Source organism: Castor canadensis, chromosome 8 (assembly GCF_047511655.1).
Source record: "Castor canadensis chromosome 8, mCasCan1.hap1v2, whole genome shotgun sequence".
In the NCBI taxonomy this organism is placed as follows: domain Eukaryota; kingdom Metazoa; phylum Chordata; class Mammalia; order Rodentia; family Castoridae; genus Castor; species Castor canadensis.
This window is the reverse complement of record NC_133393.1, coordinates 111,955,122-111,979,962: the sequence shown is the minus strand read 5'-3', so window position 1 is coordinate 111,979,962 and position 24,841 is coordinate 111,955,122. Positions and strand designations below refer to the sequence as shown.

General features: G+C 38.8%; 1 protein-coding gene across 1 annotated transcript in view; it reads right to left on the bottom strand.

Annotated features, from left to right (window-relative positions):
• Nucleotides 1–315: 315 nt before the first annotated feature.
• Nucleotides 316–24,841, bottom strand: part of Tph2 (tryptophan hydroxylase 2) — a 101,763-nt gene continuing 77,237 nt past the window's right edge. Inside the window, exons 9-11 of the mRNA XM_074081780.1 lie at nt 10,130–10,225; nt 1,799–1,932; nt 316–1,670 (exon numbers count right to left, since the gene is read on the bottom strand). Of these exons, the coding sequence (XP_073937881.1) occupies nt 1,496–1,670; nt 1,799–1,932; nt 10,130–10,225 (405 nt within the window). The 3' untranslated portion in view covers nt 316–1,495. The remainder of the gene's footprint in view (nt 1,671–1,798; nt 1,933–10,129; nt 10,226–24,841) is intronic.

Below are 24,841 nucleotides of genomic sequence, written 5' to 3'. Positions count from 1 at the left end.
GGCAAGCATTCTACCACTTGAGCCACACTCCCAGTACTTTATATTTTGTTTTTGAGATAGGTTCTCACTAATCTGGAGGCCAGGGCTGGCCTCCAACTTGCAGTCCTCCTGGTTTCTGCCTCATGAGTAGCTGGTATTACAAGTGTGCACCACACACTATTAGAAACTGCTAACTTAAAAGTCATTTTGTCATTGTTTTTTTCTCTCCTTTTGTCCTAATTCCCCACTTCCCGTAGCCTATACTACCAACCAAAGGCACAGTCCAGAGAGTACTGGCTGTGTTAAAGAAATCAGAAAATGAAATTCATTCACTCATTCAGCAGGTTTTTATTTGTTCAGTTAACTACCTTATTTTCTCTTATGGCAAGGACCACCAGAAATTTGTGACATATCAGTATTATTTGCCCAAAGTTCCCCAAACTTTGAGAAAGTAAACAGCCTCCCATAGAGCTGGCCAAGTTTAGGTACATAAGGATAAACACTATATGTGCTGTTGGCAACCCTTAATAACAAACCATCTCTTGTTTAATTATAAACAGTTTGATAGGCATTAGTTTCCCTTCTCTGATTACACATAAACATATACATACACTAAGTTGAACTTCTCAGCAATCAAAAATGAAAGTGCAATGAGCCATGAATGTTGGTACACAACCAACTATGCTACCTTGGGCAAATCACTTAATTTCTCTGTGACTCAATTTCCACACCTCTGAAATCAAAGATGATCGTAGCCCTATGATTTTATTATCCTCTGTACAGAGAAATGGGTCAAACACTTGAGATGACAATTCATTTTATTCTACCAGTGAATTCATAGTTACAAGATTTATACCCCACTGTTTAGTCCTGCCTAATACTCTTTTTGGAAATATTGTCTTTCAAAATACTTCAGAAAGCTTGCCACAATTTGGTTTCTAGAAGGCCAATGCAACCTATATATCCTGTTTATAAAAAGTTCTCTTTTCTTGCATTGTTCAACCTAAAAATCATTCCACTACTCTGTTACCTCAACAATTTTGAAGTAGAATACTGAATCTTTTGTTATTATGATGGGAAGTTTCCTACAATTCTGGGTTTATCTCAAGCAATGCTGTGGAAACACTCATACAATTGAAAACAGAAACTGCTTCACTGCTATTTTCATTGTATCTAATGAACACAGAGGAAAGGCTCAGATCCAAGGAAGAAAAGGTCATAATCTAGAACCTTAAGTGAACTACTTGTTACAAATTTTAAAGATGCAGTTTGGTTAAACACATTAAGCAGGATTGTCAAATATACTGAAGACATTTAAACATATTATGATCTTTCAAACAGTGAGTTTCTTAGGGTGTTTTACATTAACACAGAAGTTACAAGTAGGTATCGAAATGCAGAAGTGCGTGCTTACTAGCCAAGCCACAATACAGAAAGTTGTTGGTGTTACATGACATTGACCGAATTGCCCCTAAGCCCCAAAAGATTATGGTGGCAACAACACTGGTTCCAGGCATCAAATCCCCAGATATTGGTTCATCTTGTTCAAGGCATCACACACCGTGTTCAAATCACTGCGGAGGTCCTGCACCACATTTTCAACACTTCTGGTGTCTTTCAGAATTTCAATACTCTGTGTGTAGGGATTGAAGTATACTGAAAAGGGACGGGTAATTGACTTTGCAAAGTCCCTGCAGAATAAACAGAAATAGAAGAATATGTGATCAACCCCATTGTACAAGAGATTAAAAGAAGGAAGGAACAGAGACAGAAAAAACTTAAAAGTTATTTTCAATAGATGGAAGAAAAACATGTTTACCTCATTTTTTCTTTGGCTTCTTCAAAACTTTCTGAAACAAAGTAGGCTTCCTGGAAGGTGGTGATAAGACATTCCTGTAAGCAGGTTGTCTTTGGGTCAAAGGCTTTCACACAAGCCTTGTCAGAAAGAGCATGCTGCAAAAAATACCACAAAGCCTGTTCAACCACTATGAAATTTTCAATGTGCTATGACATCACATTTCTACAATACATCTGATAGCTCAGTAATCCCACAGAACCACTCGGTTACTAGTCTGCCATGAAATATAAAAGTCTCCCATGTGCAGGGTAAATTGGGTGTTAGGAAGTTTTTTGTTTGTTTGTTTTTCTTTTCAAAGTCTCTTAGGTGCTAAGTGAAAAGTGAGATTACGGTTTTATTTAATTTATTATTAACCAAATTCATGCTGAAGGACAGTTAAGAGCTATATCCCAACAGAGATGAAATTTCAAATCTGTGCTATGAATAGAAGCTTGTACAGCATAAATTCACTCCTAAATTTGTTGCTATAAGCAATGTACTGAAATTTCACTTAAATGGCAGAAGTAATAATTACCTGCATGGAGAGGTAATTGGGACTCTGACTGAACTATCTGTGGATTCACTGTGAGATGTTTTGAGGCCAGATACTATATATCAACAGTCTGGAGACAGCCTGAATACTTGAGGATGCTTGCAAAGCATTCATTTACCTTCCACCAAGTACAGCAGAGCAATATGCACCAGATAAATATTGCCAGTTTGGGAGAAAGAAGAACTAATATTAATAGTTATATAAATGCCCAAAGCAGGCATTAGAAAAACAAAAAAGCTGCTATAATTACTCTCTGAACCATCCATAGTTCCATTCAGCTCACTACATGACCAGCGCTAAAACAGCAAAGAAGTGTGAATGACTGTCTCCTCAAGATCAATTCAGTGATGTCAAAAGTCAGGGGTCATTTCTGTCCTATGCCACCTTTCTATTTATAGGCCCTAGATGGCTGGTTCTGAAACATAACGTGTAATGTACATAAAGATCATTGAGGGATTTATGAGAGTGTAAATACCCAGGCCTCCATTTTATTTAACAGGTCTGTATGAAACTCAGATACATGCATTTTAAAAAGCATCCAAGGTGACTCTGATATATATAGTTATGAAATATATCTTGAGAAATACTCCTCTACATTCTATCTTTAATTTAAGGGGTAAATTTGTTGGGAGACCAAGAAAGGGGGCAGTAGAATTTGTCTTGACTGAGCATTAGAATACAGAGGGGTAAACTCAGCACGTCATTTAGCTTCATGGAGCCTCACTTCCCCCAATCTAAGTGAGAGGTTTGGGCCAGATGGTCCTAAAGGCACTAATCCAACTTCTGGAATCCACCCAAAGCACTTTTCCACCTTCTCAATCTCTAACGACTAAGATTTCCTGGAAAAATTCCAAAAAAAAAATCCTTTCTTGATCAATATTGTTGGTGCATCCCCCAACAATTTCAAAATGCATGCAATGATTTACAGCCTTCTGCAGGCTGTGGTTCCTTCCCTAAATTTGAAAATACAATTGAGAACCATTACCATCATATAAGAGAAGGGGCACACGGCTCACCCGATGTGTGATTTGCTTTCCTGCAAAGTTCCATTGTCCAGGTCAATGAATAAATGAATCATGGAATACAGAGGGCCTCTCAGAGTGAGCTCTTTTTTTTTTTTTTTTTTTTGGCCCACAAAACAACTTCATTATTAAGCAGAAGGTCACTACACCTACAAACGCATTTGTGCTAGATTCAATGCAGTGCAATGAACATCAGGAGATTTTGGTTCCACGTGACCAGTAATTCTCTCCACATTTTTGAAACAACTTCACAGTTTCAAAAAACAAAATATCCTTTGATAAAAGCTGTTGCTTCTCTGCAAACAATTGGCTTCCTATTGGCTTGCCATGGTTTTTAGCAATAGAGGTAGCTTTCTCTGCAGCCATACACTATAGTTACTTTTAAGTGCAGCATGTTGCTCAAATTTTCTGTTCATCAGTACCCATGGAAGAAAGGACACAGGCTCAGTCAATTGTCTTCAATCATTCTGCCCTTTTGTCCCTGCATCAGGGGCACAGAGTAGTAGCAGCACTGAGTATAAGAACATTTAAGCCATGGCTCCCCTGGGATATCCTTGCTAAGCCAAAGTCTTTGCACTGGGTCAAGGACAAGCACAGAAAGGAAGTGAAACTTATAGTTTTGGGTCTCCAAGGCTTCCAGAGGATTTCAGCAACCTTATTGGACACTGTATGTAGAGGGTGCCTTTGGAATCTGTGTACATAGTAACAGATGGAAATCAGTGTGGGTACAGAAAAATTCATCATGTGACAATTCCACTAAATATTCAGATGACCATATTTAGTCATTTTATCAGGGAAAAGGGATAAGAGTAGGTCAAGAAAAGGCCCAGGCAACAGGGTGCCCAGCATCAGGTGTCAAGAAAAATCAGTAGGTTCACAGAATATACACTGCAGCAAAATCGTTAGACAACATAGATCACACATATCTGATGCGATGTTTAAGTAAGAAATTCGAAGTTGACTGTTTTCTGTGGTCAAAATGTAGTTGATTCTGAAGAATCTGTTATATATTGTCACTGCTGGTTACCTCAAAGGGTTCTCTCCACCCATAGAGTGTGGGACCAGTGTTACGCCTTGTCTGTTAATGAATATGCAGGTAACATTCACATATTAGCCGGAAAACTAACAAGAACCCAGAGTTAAGGAAACAGCTAGTAAATGAGACCAACAAAGGAGGAGGTGCCCACACCTGTGAATGGTCTCATCTGCCTGACCATGCACTCTCCTGTGCTATGACTGCCAGAAACATCCATGGCCCCCACAAGGTCTGTGTCTCTGAATACACGACTTTGTGGCCTAAGGGATATAAAATAGCATCCATGTCTCCCTCGATTCCAAAGTCCACTGTTGAATACACAGTTTTCTCCTCAACTCCTAGCCATGTGTCTCTGTAAGCTACCTCAGTTTTGGAGAGCAGCTAGTATACCCTACCCTCTATGTTCAGCGTTGTCGAAAAACATTAAGACAAACTAGTCCATGTCTCCTGGGGACTCTGTGCTGAATCCTTCCTGAAGTGTTAACCATCTGAAATCCTAAAGTCTGCAAGAATTAATCCAGCTTCCTGCAGAGAAAGGCCTAATAATGCTGACAGAATCTGCCTAAAAGTCTTTTACTCTCAAGCCACTGCAAATGTGCAGGAATGCCTTACAGTCACCTTCTCCTACCTGAACGTTATAAGGATTTTCTTGGATTTACCCATAGTTCTAACGATATGGGCACAGGACTGGAACCAGGAGACCTGGATTCTCACTGTGGCTCTCTTCAGGTCTGAATATATGATATCAAATGAGTGGAGCTACCTCAACTTGGTCTGTAGCTTTCCTCTTTAATAAACTGAAAAGATCGACCTACATGAATGCTAAGGCTGTTCTTACAGAACATTTCAACAGGGCCTATAAATACACAGCACTTACCCCACCACCCTCTGCCTCCACTCCAGCCAGTGCAAATGGACAGTAGCAGCCTTTTTCACTGGGCCTGGGGATGACCTCGCCACTCTTTCCCATACAGGTGGCCATTGCCAATTAATAGGCTTTAGTGGACAAATTAAGACTTACTTGACATCTCAGCCTATTAAAATATAGAAATCTCTTTTCAACATCGAAAAAATTTCCCATTACCCAACTGCTAATAGATAATACTGTTAAGAGTGCAGGTTTTTAAGACAAAGAATTGAGGTTCAAATCTGGCCCCATCCTTTTTTCAACTATGTAACTTGGGTAAATTACTTCAGTCTGCAATCCTATTATAATATTCATCCAGAAAATGAGAAAAACTAATGGTACCTAAAACCTAGGTCAGAATTAAATGAGGTAGTGTATGCAAATTCCTAGCATGGGAAGTACTCATATGTTTAGTTATCATTACTCGTTTAGTAAAGAGGATGCTTGGTGTGCACATGTATGCTGCCATCCACATAGGTCTAGTAGAACCCATGGAGGAAGAAACATGGTCTCAGTTATGAGATTTCCAAGTCCCAGACTGCAACAGGGCCTGCCCTGGCTCTTCAGCTTGAAATCTTCCTTTGTCCCAGGTTACCTGTCTTTGCACTGACACAGAATTATCACCTCAAGTACTCTAAATGTAAACCCTGTGATCCTCACTCTCTATATTAGGACTGGTTAAAATTTGGAAAAAAACTCAAGTGTTTTGTCAGGTTTATAGGTAGTTTGTGACCTAGATTCCAAACAAGAATTTGCCAACACTCCTACATTCACATCGGAACAACAGATGTACTTACATGTGTAAGTACATATGTACTTACATGTTTACCAAGGAAAACATGCCATAGATCCCTATTGCCAAATTAGACAATGATGCATCACACTTATTTTTTAATCAGTGATGCTAAGTCTTTATTGATTTGAATATAAGCGTCACAGGTGAGAGAACAACCTCCCTCTTCAAGCAATCCCTCATAAAGGTCAAAGAAACAATTCAGGAGTTTAAAGCTCCAAGTCCTCAAGCATTTGTTCTCTTATTGCTAACAGTTCCAGCTTCATGAAGGGAAGGGGAAGACAAAGGAAGATGTGAACCAGCTGAATAGTGTACACGTGTGGGAGCTCAGCAACCATGAGCTGTAACTCTGGCAAATGCCACGGACCTACTGGTGGCCTCAAACAACCTGCAAGTTCTTCGAGGCTCTTTTCCACAGCATGGAAGTAATTCTGACCACCTCCAAGAACTGCTGGAAGTAGCTGGTAGTAAATACAAATGATCATAATAAATAGAAAGCTGTTCTGAGAATGCTGATTAATAGCTATATAAAGGCAATATAATAAATTCACCATGCAAGGACATGCTAAAAGTAAAGCAAAAACAATTAAGAATTAAATTTGTTTAAACCACCAGCCTTGCCAAAATCTGAAAAGCAAAATAGATGTATTTTTTGTAATATTCCAGCAACTACTATGGGGTAGGTGCTAAGGCTACTAATTAAAAAAAACCTAAACTCTGCCCTAAAGAAAATAAAGAACTAGACTTTACCCTTAGCCATAAAAGAGAAGTAGAAACTGCCTTTTACTTGTGTGATGGATCAAATGTTTGAGATAAGACTCATAATTAATTGATTTGTAATCATTTCCTTACCGCCTACTGTGAACAAACTTCACTGTTGCCTCTCTAAGAGAACTGAGTTCAACAAAGATCCACACCAATCCCATTTTTAGAACTTTCTTACTAGACTCCATGTTCCTTGAAATCTTGAGCATCAGTTTTGTGTTTGTTGAATAAAATGAATGAATAAGCAAGCAAATAATAAGTGAAAAAATGATAGATTTATGTAGCTAGATCAACTCTAGAGTAGAGAGAAAACAAGTGTAAAATGAAAGACACATGTTAGACTGTGGGCAAATATCAATCAATTATCCTATTTTCAATGTGTTTTTCAAAGCCATTTTTCCAGATGACTTAGTTCATGATTAACTGCTCCCCCCAGTGATGGAAGGTATGGAATAAAACCCTTTCTTGCACACTTTTGGAGCTCTTGCCAGTACAGCATGGAACAGATCATTAGAACAAAAGAAAGAACAACCACTGTGGGGGTAGGGAAATAGCCTTTATGATTATAAGATTTATATAGCTTTTACAAGATTTTCCATATATATCCCATTTCTGTATTTAAAAATAAAAATAAGTATTGTCAAAAAGGAAGGGGAAAATGACAGTTATCCTCCAAATTATAGATACATCCTTAGGAATTACTTGCCCAGTTCTAAAGAGCATCATCTATGCCTCAGGAAAATGTAGCCTCTTCCAGTACAAATTTTAGCCATATTCATGTTCTAGGAGAGAAGGTGAATCACAGATACATATAAAGACTATACCAAAGCTTCCAGCAACTTAGCTGAGAACTATATTTGGGCAGCAGTTAAAACAGCATAAAATATTTTACTGCGAAATGTAACTGCATTCAAAACTGTAAACATGTTTACACAGGAATTTTGATAATCTTATTAATAAAGCCATCCCCACATTGGGTCCAGGACTATCATTTCTTCACTCAAATAAAAGTTAGAAGTATTCAGAATTGTGAGAGGGCTCTGGAAACTCACAGGAACACCAAGAAGGGGGTATTAAGAAAGCAACTTGTATTATATATTCTCTGTGGACAGTCAGAAGATATTTCTTATAGAAAGAATTTCTGAATTGTAAAAATGGTCCAAAGTAGCAATGACAGGGATGCTGGAGTGTTGAAATTTGAGAATGGAAGAATGCTAATGACTTGAGGTGATGGACCAGAACGAGAAGATGCATGGCGGACAATGCCCTTCGGTGTACATATTTTTGGCTGGTTTCCATTTCCAGATGATTCTGTCCACACCAATAGGAATGAAAACAACAGATTCACCCCAGTGCTGCCTATATATGCCTCATTAACCAGAGCAGAAGTCCTTGTCGAAAGTTGGGGGCCATGAGAGAGATTTGTTTCTTTTGTTTCTGGTATAATTTATAAACTATCTGAAGAGAATGTAAATAGATGTAGCTTAGGAGACACATCATTTCCAACTAACTTTTTTTTAGAGAAATCAAGAAGTACTCTGCAGAGGGCATGGTCTTATGAGAATATGACACCATGCTTTTGCTTTGAGTTTGGCCACAGCACTAAGATTGTTGAGAAATTTAATCTTAAAAAACATTTTACCACATTTCACAAAGTTTTTGTTATGTTGACCATCATCCTCTGTTCCAGCCATGCTCAGCCCATTCCCAAAATGGGCCAGACTGTAACGAGAGTTCAGGTGATACACACTCTTCTGTCTGCTGACTGTTTCATGCAGCCCATCCTTTCCTAAATCATCCTTCCTATCCCTCAAGAATCAGCATGGATAGGAGGGTCTTCATCAGGAGGTTTTCTCAGGCATGGCCTAAGATATGCCAGGCACATTTGTCATAGCTTTTCTATTATCGCATTGATTGTTTATCTCTCACGCTGGATGTCAAGTCCTCTATAGCAAGAATCCCAGGCAGTATAGCCTTTTAGAGAAGAGCTCTGGTCCAAAGGCTTAAACTGCCTGAATTTGGGCCCAGCTCCAACTCTTATTAGCTGTGTGACTTAGGCCAGTACCTTAATGTCTTTAGGCCTCTGTTTTTTACCTGTAGTAATAATATCACTCATGTCATTGGGTTATTATGAGAATTAAGTGGATTAATAAGTTTAAAGCACCAAAAACACCAAGGTCTCCTTAAGAGTTTGTTAAGGTTATTGTGTTATTTTCTTCATATTCTAATTCTTCATTATTATTATTTTTCTTTTTATCACCACTGTCTGGTAAAGTACATGGTGCATTATAAGAACTTCATTAAAGTTTTGAGGAATTAATTAATTAATGGAGTCATAAAACTACAGTGAAACTGTATCTTTCAAGAATACAAACAACAAAAACTATGTTTCTAATAACTACATTTCCAAATTATATTATGTTAAGATAATAATTGCACAAAATAAAAACTCCAGGATAGTCCATAATCCTGACTTTTGTAGGAATAATGGAATAAATATTAAACTAGTTCAGTACCATTTCCAGATTGTATATCACATTGCATTCTAAATTCATCAAACCCTGCTATCCCCCAGCAGTATATAGAAAGCAATTCTTAAAGGATGAGGATATTAAAATTATCAGCATGCTCCCAGATCCCACCATTTCTGAATAAATAATCATTGCACCAAATTAAAGGACAAATAGCATTCTTATGCACATATTAGATGCTTCCTTGGCAATATGCTTGTTTAGTTCATTTTTTCAATTGTATATGCTCATAAGTATTTAATATACATCCATTTTGAAGAAACTGAAACAATCTGAAGCTCCCCTTTGGGAAGTGGATGCTGGAGAGTCCATGGGAGTCATGGTGGTGACAGAAATCAGAGGAGCAAAGCCACCTCACAGATAAATTTCAATCAGTAGGATCACTGCTAACTCATTGCCCATTTTTCAACACTAAATTTAGGCCAGCCATTTGTTATCCAACATTTGTCACCCAACATTTGTCATTCCTGGTGATTTGTACACATGACTGCTCATCTATTTGAGTCACACCACAAATCCAGAAAGGCATGACCCATTTTCTGAAGTGCAAAAAGTTAGGTCAACACCCATATCTAAGGTGCCAAATCCTCTGTATTAAATATTTATGGGGTATCTGTGAGTAAAATGCTCAGACAAACAAATCAATATTTTCCATGACCTTGAACCAGTTTTCTCGGGAAGGATATTTTCATTTATAGTTTGATACCTTCAGTTCTCCAATGGAGGAAAGTAGTCCTGCTCCATATGCCCGCAGTTGACCTTCTTGCTTGCACAGGCCAAACTCAATTGTGAAGAAATAGCACTAAAAAGAAAAAAGACACACATCCATTGAACTGGTCAACAAATTCTTCAGTAGAATAAAATGGCATCCAAACTAAACTGCTGCACTCTACATAATTTCATCAACATTATCAATTTAAATATACTTAAATCAAGAACACTTATAGAAAACTGTTTGTTTACTTAATAATCCTTCCCTAAGTTTAAGTCTATAGAAAAGTATTAACTATTAAGAGTCTTTTTGTTTGGTTTGGTTTGGTTTGGTTGGGGTTTTTATTGTTTTGGTTTGGGTTGTTGGGTTTTAGGAGTTTTCTGAGACAGGGTCTCACTATACAGCCCAGGCTGGCATCCAACTCACAATCTTATTGCCTCAACCTATCAAGCAAGTATTGGGATTAGAGGCACAAACTGAGCTCACTACTAAGAGTCTTATACTTCCTGGATTCAGAAACTCTATGGAAACTCTAAATTACCATAAACCCTATAGTAATTTTAAAAATTAAAAGTCAGATTTAGAACTGAGTGAGCATATAACAGTAGCATAATAAGACTGTTCTACTGTGCTTACTACATTGTGTTTCTGTGACATAAATAGTTCATGCAAATGTGAAAAAGTAACTTGGAATCCAATCATCTCAAACTGATCTTTTCAGTTGGCTAATTCATTCAACAAACATTTGTTGAATACCTACTCCATGCTAATGCATGATAAAGAAGTGTGACAAAGAAAGCAAATATATACTACCAAATATCGAAACCATTAGTGTATTTTTAGTAAAATCTTGAATGTATATTTATGTAGGCATATGTGTATGCATTGTGTGTATTTACATGTGTACAAATTAGTCTAGGTTTTATCAGCGTCAACTAATGCAGCTTCCCCCAGGGTACTAAATCTGCAATTGCTTCTGTTGTGTTTAAGAAGTTAACATAGACTAGAGCTGGAGGTGTGGCTCAGGTGACAGCATCCCTGCTAGCAAGCATAAGGCCCTGAGTTCAAACCTTAGTAGCTCCTTCCAAAAATAAGCAACCTAGACAGACAGAAATCTCTGCACAACCAACAAAACTTCACGATGCTGCTGAGGAGCTAAAATCACACTGTTTTTACTCTGACAGAAAAGTGAGAAGCTGACAATGAGCAATAAAAATTGCATCAAATTAGCACTGTCCTGCCCCAGTGATGATAGAGCAGGGAAGGTGGTAAGAAAGAGGAGAATTTAAACACTCCTGAAAGGGGGCAGAAAATTATTATTATTTCTAGCTCATGGTAGTTTTTTCTATTTTTTTATTTGGAGGTTAAGATGTCCCTTGGTTCAGGAGGGCTTTATTTGTTTTTTAATGTGGGGGTGACCTCTGAAAAAGAGAGGCCCGATGCTCTGCAGCACTGAGCTGGACCCAAAGGAGTGGTCGTTTCCAGGTCATGGAGCTTAACCTCCACAGCCAATAATCTTCTTTACTGAATCACCTCCCAAAGAGACAAAAATGACAGCTATCTTTCCATCACTACCACCACAGCAACCCTGCACTCCTCTTTACTCTGCTCCACATTTATTTTCTCTCTTTTTTCCAGCATACCACCTTCTAACAGGATCTATAGTTTCTTTATGCATGATATGTATTGTTTGTCATCTGTCTCCCCAGGCAATAAATGCCATGGTAGTAGGTAGCAGGTATCTCTTTCTGTTGTACTTTTTGTTTTGGGGTGTGTGTGTGTGTGTTTGTGGTGCTGGGATCAAACCCAGGACTTTGCACAGGCTGGACCTTCTACCACTGGGTGCACCCTCTGCCCCTCTTTCTGTTCTTTAAAACAAAGTTTCCCAGCTTCTACACTACAGTAATCCCAATAAATCCTCCTCAATTTATTGTATGCAGTTTTGACCAAGCATGGTCAAAAAAATAATAATAAATTTTTTTTAAATCAAAAGGAATTTCAAAAAAATTGTTTTAATTCCTGCTCAGGCATTTTGCAGTTCAGTTGATGGGGAGAAGCTCTCAGTTCATCCTGCTTTATCAATTGTATCGAAATTGTTGTGTTGATCTGCCTTCAATTCTGTGAAAATCTACCTCTAAAAAGCAAATGGTGCCCAAAAAACAAGGTCAAAGTTAATGTGCTTAATTTAAGAGACACAGTGAAAATCTTAGCTTTGTTGAAAGGCAGCATATCTTAGTGGAAGTTGGGTGGTAATAGGAAAAATGAATCAAGCATCCACAATGTAGCACTCTACAAATGCATCCTGAGCATTTGTAGTTTTTCTTCAATGGTGGTCTCCTTGGAAACACATATTGCCAATATCAAGGGTCTTTTGTACTGGCACATTTGGCTATGCAATTCTTTGTTTTGGGAGGTTGTACTGTGTGTCACAAGATGTTTGCCAGCAACATTGGCTGCTACCCACTATGTGCTGGCAGCATCCCCCACCCCAGTTTTAAGAACAAATATTGCCAAGTGTTTCCAGGAGGCAATAACATCCTTGTTTGAGAACAACTGATTTACAATAGTATCTGAAACAATAAAATTTCAATTAGTATTTGGTGGATAAACAGTGAATGAGTGAATGAATGAATCAATGAATGAATGTTGTTAGTCTTGTGTGTTGTCTAAAAGAACTGGGGGAAATAAATGTACTGGGGGGTCTGAGTTCTAGTTTGGGCCCCACTTCTACTTGGCTGTGTAATTACACCCTCTCTAGACTAGTTTTCTTGACCATGACACCCATTCATCTTCCATTCATCTATTCTACAGACACTTCTTCAGCAACTAATATATGCCAGATTCTGTTCTAAAGCTAAGGATATGCAATGAACCAGGCAACCAAGTCCCTAGTCCTATGAAGATACATGCTGTTGAGATGAGACAGGCAGCAACAACAACCACCAGTGGACAGGATAATCTCAAGTAGAATATAATCTACAGGTAATAAAACAGTGTATCAGATATTAAGCAGACAGCATGATTATTTTATTTAGAGTGGTCAAGGAAGGCCTCTCTGAAGGAGTGATATTTAAACATAATCTGAAGCCAGTGTAGAAGTACATACCTGTAATCCCAGCACATAGGAGGATGGAACAGGAGGATTGAGAGTTCAAGGCCAGCTTAGCTACATACTGAGACCCTGTCTCAAAAAAAATTAATTAATTAAACTACAATCTGCAAATTTTCAGTGAGACATGAAAAGGACAGTACCACAAAGATCTAAGCGGAAAAATGTTCTCACTGGAGGGAACAGCAAGTACAAAGGTCTTGAAGCAGAAATCAGTTTGCATTTCCAAGGGCAGTGGAAAGTCACTGGACAGTTTTGAACAGGAGATAGGTATGTTCTGACTTAGCTTTTACCTGATCATGGCAGTGCTATGAAGAACAGATTGTGGAAGCAGCAAAACCAAGTAGAAAGGAAGGCCAGCCATGAGACCAGATTGGCCAGTGAGCAAGAATGCACAAAAAATCTTCCTGAATAGCTATCTTTATCTCAAACTAGCAAAATCACCATGTTTTTCTTATTATCTTTTATGTTTCTCTTCAACAAAATTGGAGAACAAGAGGGCGGAACAGGTTCTGGGGGGTAACACAGGGGAGGGGAGGTGGTCCAAATAATGTATACACATGTAAGTACATGTAAAAATGATAAAATAAAATTTAAAAAAAGAATATGACTTGGGCCAGTGATGTCAGAGCATTACAAGTCAGTCTCGTCCCCATGAAGGCCTCACAAGAAGAACAAAGTCAAGAGATATAAACATGTTGAAAAGTTATGTTGAAAATTAAAATACAACCCACAAGTCTCCCTTTCAAAAAAAGAATTTGCACAATGCGGGCACAGTGAAGAGAAGTAATCACATAGTAATAGAACAAAAGGCTTAGCAGACACCTGGAATCCCAGCACTTTGATTTTATTAAGAAGAAAATTCAAGTTTAGGAAGATGAAGTGATTGATTCAGGACCAAGAGATCTAGAGCTCAGTCTTTTAAACAGCTTTAATCAACATCTGTCATATATTAAGGTGTCTAGATTGAAAAGTTAGTAGATGCAGCATTTTCCTTTATAATCAAAGACTGAGGGAATAAAAATCTAAAAATGAGGAAAACTAGAGTCTCACAGTATCTTCTTAGTGTGTCTTTGGGTGATTTTATTGTAGCTCATTTATAGTACATGACATGACATCCTTGGAGCCTTAACAATGAAAACAGAAGAGTTTGTGGGGGGAAAAAAATGTGCTGTCATATTCAAAAGCATCCAAAATATGCATATGGAGCCAGCTACAGGAGCATTGTGGTCAGCTATTAAGTGCATTTTGAATTTTCCTTATGCTACATCACTGCATACATAATGCATAGGCATGGTCATAATCCACATCAAAGCAGGCTGAGAAGGCCTCTGAGAAGATCTGGTATGCCATTCACATAGTTACCGTATGGATTTGGCCTCCCATCCTATTTTGTAGCAGGAATTTAAAGGTCTGATCAATTTGATGAAAGATTCAAAACTAAATCTATCATCCAGTGTGTCTTCAGTTAACGTGTTTCAAGGCAACCTGAGAGGGAAAAACCACTGTGCCTCCTCCTTCCCATGGTTCAGAATGCTCTCCAGGCCCTTTACCTCATCTGGGAGTCCTTCCAGAAACTCTGACCTTACACAGCTCCATCTGCTCCTTCTCTGTCTACCTATCCCTTTGGATTCCTGCCTTTGTCAACCAAAGAAAGCCCCTAGATGCTGCTATTGCAGCCTGCTGTCCTCAAGGATTAGACCTTTTGTTTTGAGACAATTTTCCATTTGCAGCTCTGTATGTGGCTGACACAAATGAGAAATGGTAAATTGCACCTGAAAGTCAAGTGCTGGCAAAATTTGAATTATGAACTTGCTCAGGGTAATTTTTTTTTCTGTTTTTAATGCTGTTGAAGACCTCAATTAGATCACTAATGGGGGGTGGGGAGGGAGAATGACCAAAAGTTTCTACTATCTGGTTTTATATGAGAAGTCAGCTTACGAGTTGAACTGGATGGCCCCTGGAAGACCCTTCAGAACTCAGGATAACTAATTGATTCCTGAAATTTTAAGAAAATATCATTTATTTTCCTCATAGAACTCTTCAGATGTAGATCTATAACATATTCCCTAGAGATTTTCCAAACAAATATTCTACTTATTATCCAAAAAAGATAGAATTAAAAAGTGAAAAAATATCCTGAGCCTTGTAAAAACACCTGCAAAAGAGAATTGCCGATTCTTGGCTGCTAATGTTCTTTTAAACAGAAACAAATAGTAATACTAACACCTCCCAAATTGAAGGGTAACTTACATCAATACTGATGTTTATGGATTCCAAATTTCACATGCCACTAATAATATATAATTATTTATAAATATTTTATTTGAATATAATTACATATGATCATTAACTGAAAACCAAAACAGAAATGATAGATGGGACCTCTTCTGTAGAAAAAAAGCAGAGTCATTTACATATACATAGTCATTAAGCAGAAGAAAGCCTGAGTGACAATCCAAAATCCAAACACTGCTGTGGAACATAGCTGGGTTGGGGAATATGCTTAGGAAAAGGAAATAGGCCGCCCAATGCTGCCATCTTCAGGTGACTACTGGTAGAACATTATTCTCAAAACAGTTTGAGGGAACCAAGTTTTACAGACATGAAATCACACCAACAAAGTACACAATGCTCTTACACAGTAATGTACAAAAGTATTTATGTGACATCCTTCTCATGATTGATCCTAGGTCCCTGCAGGTCCCTGAAGCTCTTGCTAAGGTCACATACTCCTATTAAAGAGACATCTGACTTTTTCAAGGTGGGATAAAATTTACTCCTCCAGTTTGGTCTCTCACATCCCTGCACACTTTGAAATAATTATATAACCTCTTCCTCAGAGTCATTCTGTATTCATAAATTGGACTAAAATGGTGCATACAAACTTCCAAACTGAGTATTCTGTTTCTTTTGCTTTCTTTAGGAAATTGACTTACACGTGTCATTTAAGAAATTCCAGAGTGAGTAAGTGAGTAAATGTGTAATATATTTTCTCTATCATCTTTCTTAAAAACTTGATCTTGCATAGTAGTAACAGGTATTTTTAAATAATTGCACACATCTTTCTGCATTTAGAATTCCATTATCCACTTATCTAAGCATAGTCTGGAAGCAAGATCATAAACAAGAATTTGAAACAGCCCTGATTTAAATACGTTAACATAACAAAAACTTATATGCTAAATTTGATACCTTGCTTATATGAAAACCCCTTGTTTCCTGTTTGTCCTTCTCTTGTACACATTCCTAACAAAGCTTTGTTACAGAGCTACCATAAAGTTCTCCTTACATCAGAGGAGAACTAGAAAAATATAAAAAAAACAAACTCAAAAAGCACAAGAATACAATATTTGGTATCTGGGTTATAACTCTAAATGCTTCTATATATGAAGTTATCACTAAACAGAATTCATAATGACACTAAAACATTAGGGAAACTGAGCCAGAAAAGGGAAATTTACTCCCCCAGTTTCCTTTCTCAAGGGTCTTTTTGTCTTCCATCTCTCATACCCCTTGAATGCTTTGAAATTTGTTTAATAGTGTTCTCACATATGGTATACTCCTACACACTTGTGAAGTAGATACAGTAGCTCTTATTATTCCCAAAGTATAAGGTGGAAGACTGAGACTCAATGTTTAATTTCTACAACTGATAGTTGGCAGAATTAGGAATCAAATTCAAATATCCAACTTCAAACCAACCATTCTTTCCTCACTTTAATTGAACTTGTAGAAACAAGACCATTATCAGCCAGTAACACTAGCAAACAGTGCCTAGTGCTGAAGTACTGAAACAGTTCCAGAAAGGTATAAACAGCTATTACCCCACATTGTTTGAGTGTTCCTGGCAACCCATGCTTCCCTAGCCCACTTCTGGATCCTGTCTCTCATACTCCCCAGCACAGCTACTACTTCTAGCAAATAAAGCCTTAATGCCTATAGAGAGCCTGGACCCCAGGACACTGCTCTAACACAATCCTAACAAGCATCTGTTCTATTTAGGTGCCCATGTCATGACAAAGGGATAAATCCCAGAAAGGAAGAAAGCTGCTCAAAGATGTTCTAACATCAGGGGTCAGCAGCTCTGGTTAGTTCAGATAAAAACACATAAAAGGAGCCTGGTGTGGTGGTACATGTCTGTAATCACAGCTACTCATGAAGTGGAAGACAAGGGGATCACAAGTTTGAGACCAGGCAAAGTTAGTGAGACTCTGTCTCAAAAACAAAATATACACAAAAGATCTGGAGGCTTAAGTAGTGTATGGGGGGGGGGACACATGAAAGGAGCTATGAATCTCACATCCTTCTTTGCACAGAGATTTTGCTATGATTTTTCTACCTTAGTTCCAACAACTAGCATGTTAGCATACATTTTCAAAAGGTTGTTGAAAAGCTGGAGATATTCAAAGTCCCCTCCCTCTCACCCCTCTCCCATCCACCCCCAGCTACTAGTTTGAATTTTAACTACATCAAAATTTCCATTTATAAGCAGCAAGTGTTTTTCTACCTTTAGTCAAGATTTCTTAATCTTGATTAAATTGCAAATGATAATAAGGTTGGCATAAGAATGATGTTTGATAGCAAAGAAGGGAGCTTTCGAATACAAGTATTGATGGGGGGAAAAATTAAACACTGAGAACAAAAGTGAAAATGAAGGCTTGTTTTGCTTCAGACATGGAGGTCTCACTGCTCCTGATGATCTGCCCGCCCTCCCCTGCCACTATCTCAAGTGAAACTCCCCCAGACATCAGGTTTTGTTGTTGTTTCTTCAACCATTTCAACTCCAAATACTCCTGAGCCACACACAGAGCCTAATCACATCAAGGTGTCAGTGACACCCCATGCTTTTATCTCTAGAGCAAAGGTTCCTGAGTGGGAGAATTCTCTAGGACTAGACTTCTGGAGATAACATAAAGGGGGACTTTGCCTGCTTCCTTAGTTTTCCCTGGGTTACTCCTGTGTAAAATAAGAGTTTAAAAGTGTTAGCACCAAAATTGGAAAAGACTAGGACTGTTCCAGTGTTCCAGTCCCCACAGACATGGCCCACTGTAGTCCTGGGGCCACAGCAGCTCTGTAGTCACAGGCCACTCATGCCACACCTCTAAGTGAAAACTACCTCAGCTCTCAGCAGGTGGCCACTTAAACCATATTTTAAATATTTGCTGGCACCAGTGGCTCATGCCTATAATCCTAGCTACTTGGGAGGCAGAGATCAGGATGCTCTCTGGCCCAGGCAAATAGTTCAAGAGACTCTATCTCAAAAAAACCCATCACAAAAAGAGGGCTTGTGGGGTGGCTCAAGGTGGAGACCTGAATTCAAATCCTAGTACTGCAAAAAAAATTATATTTGTAGGGGGCAGAGGTAGTTAACATGTACAGGCTCTTGTTTGATCCCCAGTACCAAAAATCAAAAATTATATTTATTAATTGTACTATACTAAGCTCTAGTTGAGATTACAAACAGCTAAAGAAGCCAGGTATGGTGGTGCATGCCTATAATCTCACTCTGGAGGATTGTGAGTTGGAAACCAGCCAGCAAAGTTAGGGAGAACTTATCTCAAAGAAAAAAAAAAAAAGAGGCTAGCAGTGTAGCTCAAGTGGTAGAGCACTTGCCTGGTAAGCATAAGGTCCTGAGTTCATTTCCCAGTACCTCAAAAAAATAAAAAGATAGAAAAAAAGAAGAAGCATAACTAAACAGATAGTCTGTATGCTCAAGAAAGGCACAATAAGGGTGAGGAAAGAAAACTAATAATAATCAATTTTAGGTCTTTTGTTTTTAATCCCACCACAAACTTTTCATTCTTATTTTAAAACTACATTTGTTTAATCTGTCTTAGAGCAGGAAGAATTTGAAGCTTGGACTTTGAAGGACTAATAGGATCTTAGATGGGTTATGGAGAAAGAAGTTGCTAAAAAGAGAGACACAGTCCAGGTCTAGGATGCTGAGGTGAGGGGCGGGGCTTAAGGGGACCCAAAAGTGGACCATAGGAAAGTGAAAAGTAAGGAATGGACCAGATCACAGACTTCCTTGAACCAGAGAAACCACCCTTTTGCCAGTGACCCTCCTCAAGCCAAGACAGAAACACAAGTGGAGACAAAGAGAAGGGCAGGGATGTGAGTAACACCCTGTCAGCTAGAAAACGATGACTCCAAGTTGTGAAAGCAACATACACTGTCTTAGGTTATCAACAGCCATCAAATGAATTAAAATGTAAAATCCTCAGCTCTGAGGAAGCACTATGGCAAACCTTATGGAAAATTGATCATCAAATATAAGAGGAACAATCATAGGGGGAGAAAAAGCATCAGCAGAAAACAAGGTTTATTGAAGAATATGTCGACATAGGCGATTTTCAGAAGCCCTGTGTTAGTCGGAGTTTTTCTGCATGATTTTTTTTTAACTAATTCCTGCTTCCTGTCTTTTTGGTTGCTTTCAAGAATAAATGCATGGTTTTATTTAAGTATCCTCTGGCCATTTTGGTTTTATTGCTCCTTCTTCTGCTTATCTGAGAGGACTTTCTATTTCAAACAAGGCCACCTGACTTATTATCATTTAACATTTACCTTTCCCACACTGGGCTCAAATAATACTTTCCAAAATGAACAAAAAAGAGAAGAGGAAAAAGAAATAAACATGTCTACTCTCTTCTGCCAACTCATGAACTTACAGGAATGCCATGAATTCATTTTAACATCAGTGCCATCTAAGCAACTCAGACAATGCCCTGCCAACTCCAGGGTTCAATCTCAGGTCACAATGGTCCTGTGATAGCTCAGTTCCAAACCTTCACTGTCCACTGACCTAGAAAGGTCCAATTTCTTCACATGGCAGAAAAGACCCTTCATGTTCTAGCCCCTGCCTTCTCTGGGCACTACATCCACCATTGCCTTCCCCACCAGGGAACTGTGTCAACTGCACAGGCAGACATGGCTCTCTTCTGCCTAGACCTTGCATCTGTTTTCTCTACCTGGAATGCTTTTGTCATCACCCAGACCCTTTGTTTAATTCCTGCCCTTCTCCCAGGCTAGGTGGCCCTACAGCAATTAAGGATTCAGACTGAAATCACCATTCCGCTAAGCTGTTCCCTGTACCAAAATACTGAACTTCCTGAAGTCAGGGACAGGGTCTGGCTTCTAGTGTTGTTATTGTTTAATGTCTGTTCTATCAACCTGTCTGATGTGCAGCAGGTGCTCAGCAAATAAGCCATGCCAACAGAGTCAATGCAGCCTGGATCAGTAACCAACTTTTCCAATATTACAGACTTTGAAAAGATGAAAACTCCTCTACAGTAGCCATCAAATGGGTTTTCACTTATAGGTTCAGAAATAGATCTGTCTTCTAGTGACCTTACTCTATGTTCCCTTCAACAACAACCTGTGGTCCTCCATGCCAATGAGGGAGGTGCAGGCATTCTTGCCCCTGCCAAGCCCCGTGTATTGTAGGCCTTCAGGAGCATGATGGAGTTTGATTGGCAGGTATCTCCTCTAGAAGTTCAGCAGCCTTGTGGTTAAGTGGCTTCTGGCCTCCTCATTACAAGCAGTAACTCTGAAAACTCATTGATTCTGACATCTGGATCCTCATCTGAAAATGTCAGGAGGAAAGTTTTTCAGTGTGCTGTTTCCAAAGGTTGTAGTCATCTGAAGCCTAGCCAGGAAAAATGCCAACTGTGCTTGGTCAGGGTGTAGAGAGAAGAGTTTGTGATGTGACAGATTCAAACACAAAAGCACCTCACAAGACCAGACTCTCAGAATTAGTACTACAAGGAACTTCTATCAGCCTCACCAACCAGACCTTCATTTAACAGATAACACATAAGATCAGACAGATGCTATTTTCTCCTGGAGAGGAATCTGTGAGATGTCTATCCATCCAATTCTATTTTCCACAAAATTCACAGCTCTTTAATCAGCATATTATGAATATAAATAGGCTTCTCTTTATGCTTTCTGGACCTGCAGATATTCTGGCTTTATATTCAACAGTATCACTCCTTGGACCATAGATACAGTACATGAACCCCAATGTAACATCTCCATAACACAAAGATTCACAGAAGCTGGCTCTTCTTTAAAGCAGTCCCATCTTTTTCCAGATGACCCTTTGCTGAACTTAACAACTAGCTACCTTGAAATGTCTAAACATTACTGTGAATACACACACACACACACACACATTTCCTCACCAAATACAAGCATCAGCATTCCATCTATATATGTTCTTAATCTACTTTGCACAGAAGACCTACTTAAGCAAATGCTATAGGCATTGAAGTTCCCAAGAACTTTTATAACCTAAGCAGTTCTAGACTCCTTAAAGAAGAAGAAAACCGATGAACATATTCTCAGCCATTCATCCTTGGGCATGCCCTCAAATGTTCTGCACCAAATCACACATTCTTCCCAGATGTGGTGATTTTAAAGGTCAGCTCTCCAATACCAATATGAAAAATGAGGTTTTTACTGACTTCTAAGTGAGCTGTGGGTAGTTACCACTGCCCTTAGAGAGTTGTTTTATTTTTATCACTGCATTACTAAAAGCAACACCCCCCTAGACATTAGGGCTAAAGACCTTGCACTTTCTTACCTATTTCTTTCCAGGCAAGACCAGGAATCCTGGATGATGGTTATATATCTGAGAACTGACAAAAAGGCGTGTTTAGAAAGAAGAGCCATTCTTGCTGCTCCATTGCACTGGTTCTAGTCACTAACCATCACCACAACTATCATCATCTCTCACACTCAGAGTTGACACCAACCATCCATATGCACAAATGGGGCTGAAAAAATACACCTGTGAATTGAGGTCCCTGTCACACAAGGGCCTATAGGTAATTGAAACTCTAGACAGCAGTTAAGCTCAGTTGAGTTTCCTATCTCTAGTAATAATCACTGGCAGTTAATGAAGCCTACACTCTACAAGACACAGTACTAAGCATTTTACATCATACTCACAACAGCCCTGAGAGACAAGCATGGTAAAGATAATATAGGAGTTTGAGCACATTGACTTGGGGTGAGAGACCAAAGCTCAAGGGCAAGCTCTGCCACTAACTCAACTTTGGGAAAGTTTTTAAACTATTCTGAGTCTTAGGCTCTTTGTCCATAAAATAAATAACTACCATTTATTTAATTTTTATCCCTGCATTACTAAAAGCAACACCCTCTTAAACATGTGTTTCCTCACCTATTTCCTTTCAGGCAAGACCAAGAATCCTGGATGATGGTTATATATCTGATAACTGAGGAGGAAGGCACAAAATTAATTCTAGATAATAAGAATTCATGACATAGTAAATGATGGCATGACTTGAAATATTTCTATTTTGCTAAACTAAATCTCTTGCTCTGCCTACCAAGAAACATGGTGTGTTTGCTAAGGGCTAGAATGGCAATCCCTCCATGAGTCTTTCTTTCCCCTAATCAGGAAAGCTCCTTAGTTAGTAGAGAGAAGGAGGCAAAGGTCTGAACATTTCCAGTTGAGGATCCACTTCCCACCTGATGATCAGAAACCCTTCTAAATGGGAAAACAGCCACTAAGTTCTAGCACATTGTCCCCTTGTGTAAAGGCCATCTAACTGCCAGGGAGCCCAGCCTTATTAAAAGAAGCTAGAATTAAAGAACACTTTTGAGTTATCCTCTGATGTGTGAATGTAGGCAATTTTTTTTTTAATTTAAGACGTAAGTATATATACAAACATATATAAAGGGATTACAAAACAGCATTTTCTGGTCTGCTAGAACACCTTTGCAAAGAAGCAAAATCCAATGCCCCTTTTCTTACCCACTATAGCCTTGACTTTTTAATCTTGGAAGAATTAACACTTCTTTTTTGGCAGTACTGTGAAGTTTGAACTCAGGGCCTCATGCTTGCTAGGCAGGTTCTCTACCACTTAGGCCACTCCACCAGCCCTTTTCTGCTGGTGGGTCTCACAAACTATTTGATGCAACTGGCATCAAACTGCAGTCCTCCTGATCTCTGCCTCTGGAGTAACTAGAATTACAGGCAGGAGCCACCAATGCCAAGCTAACTCTTTTTAATTAGATTTAAGAAAGAAAAAAAAATTAACAGCCAAGAAAAAAAAAAGTTTGTGAAAGTTAAACATTTAAATGTTTCCAGAGCAAGCCATTTTAAGATACTTCCCCTCATTTTATTATAGAGAAATTTTGAACTTTGCTGGTTGGACACCAACATAGGACCGCTCTGTGCAAACATGAAGACATCCAAAATGCATCAAAACTAGAGCAAACAACCTCTTTTAGAGCCCTTCCAATAGTTTCCTCACATATTTTTATGTTAATACAACCACCTCACAGCTAAACCACAAACACCTGGCCTGAGTTATAGAAGCTGGAGTTCATGAGGAGGAGCAGCCAAGATTTGAAACCCAAATTTATTGCTTTGTTTAGTTATTAAGGGAGGGCTGCATGTCCAATGAACAGCATCACTCCTAATCTGCTTGAGAAGTTTAGTCAGGAATTCATATTTCAAGGGCTCTCCTTGACACAAACAATATTTTCTCATTTATTTTCCCAAGCTATTCCCTGCAACTTGCTTCTTTTTATGTCCACTCAGGGGAGGTATGCTATTAAGTCAGGGAAGGCCTCCTCCATCTCCAGGGAGCAGCTTGACATCTTATAGGGGAGGCCTTCCTTCTATTATTTATAGATAAAACATTTTACATTGCAAAGTAGCATGCTATCTCTATATAAAACCCTTTTGTAAAATAAACTGCATAGTCTGCATTTCAGAAAGGCAAACCTGAGGTGCTGAAAGTTAGAAAATTGCCCAAGGTCTCAAGAAAAGTAGAAACTCTCTCCAGGGGCCTTTCCTGTATGCAAGTGCTTACTGATACAGCCTCCGAGATGTCTAAAGAGTACAATTATGTGAAATATGCTAAATGGCATTATTTGAACACTTAGCACTGTGCTAAGCAGCTTCCCAATGCATTATCCCGTTGATGCTCACAACAGCACTACAAGATTAGATAATATTATTAGTCTCATTTTAAAGATGATGAAACTGGGGCACAGGGACTTTAAGTGACTTGTCAAAGTTACTGGCAAAAATTCACTCCTTGACCAAACTCAGTCATCTCTTGTGGGCTTTTCTTCAGCTAGGCATTGACTTTGGGGCTTCCGTATTCATCTCTGCACTGTTCAATTTTAGCAAGAATTCTGTTAAGGCAGAATCCACTGCCATTGATGTATGATCACCCTCAGTACCTGATCATGCTCCTCATCTTCTGCCATCCCCAGGTGATGTCTGATATCCTCACCTGTCTTCAGCATGAGTCTTATTAGGTCACATTAGCCAGAATCCCTCCTTACCCCTGATATTTCCTTTAGTAATTCTCCATGCACTGACCATCACCACTCTAGCCTGTTCCTTGGCTATAAATTCTTGCCTTTCTTTGTTATATTAGGAGTTGAGTTCAATCTCCCTGTCCTATTACAAAACCCTATTGCTGTGGTCCTGGCATATCAGTGGTTATGAGACTGCTGAGCCAAGTTTGCCCCACTATTCTTTAGGATCATAAGCAATTTTTGTTTTGATGTCACCTAGCAAAGAAGTGACAGAACCTGAACATGAACAC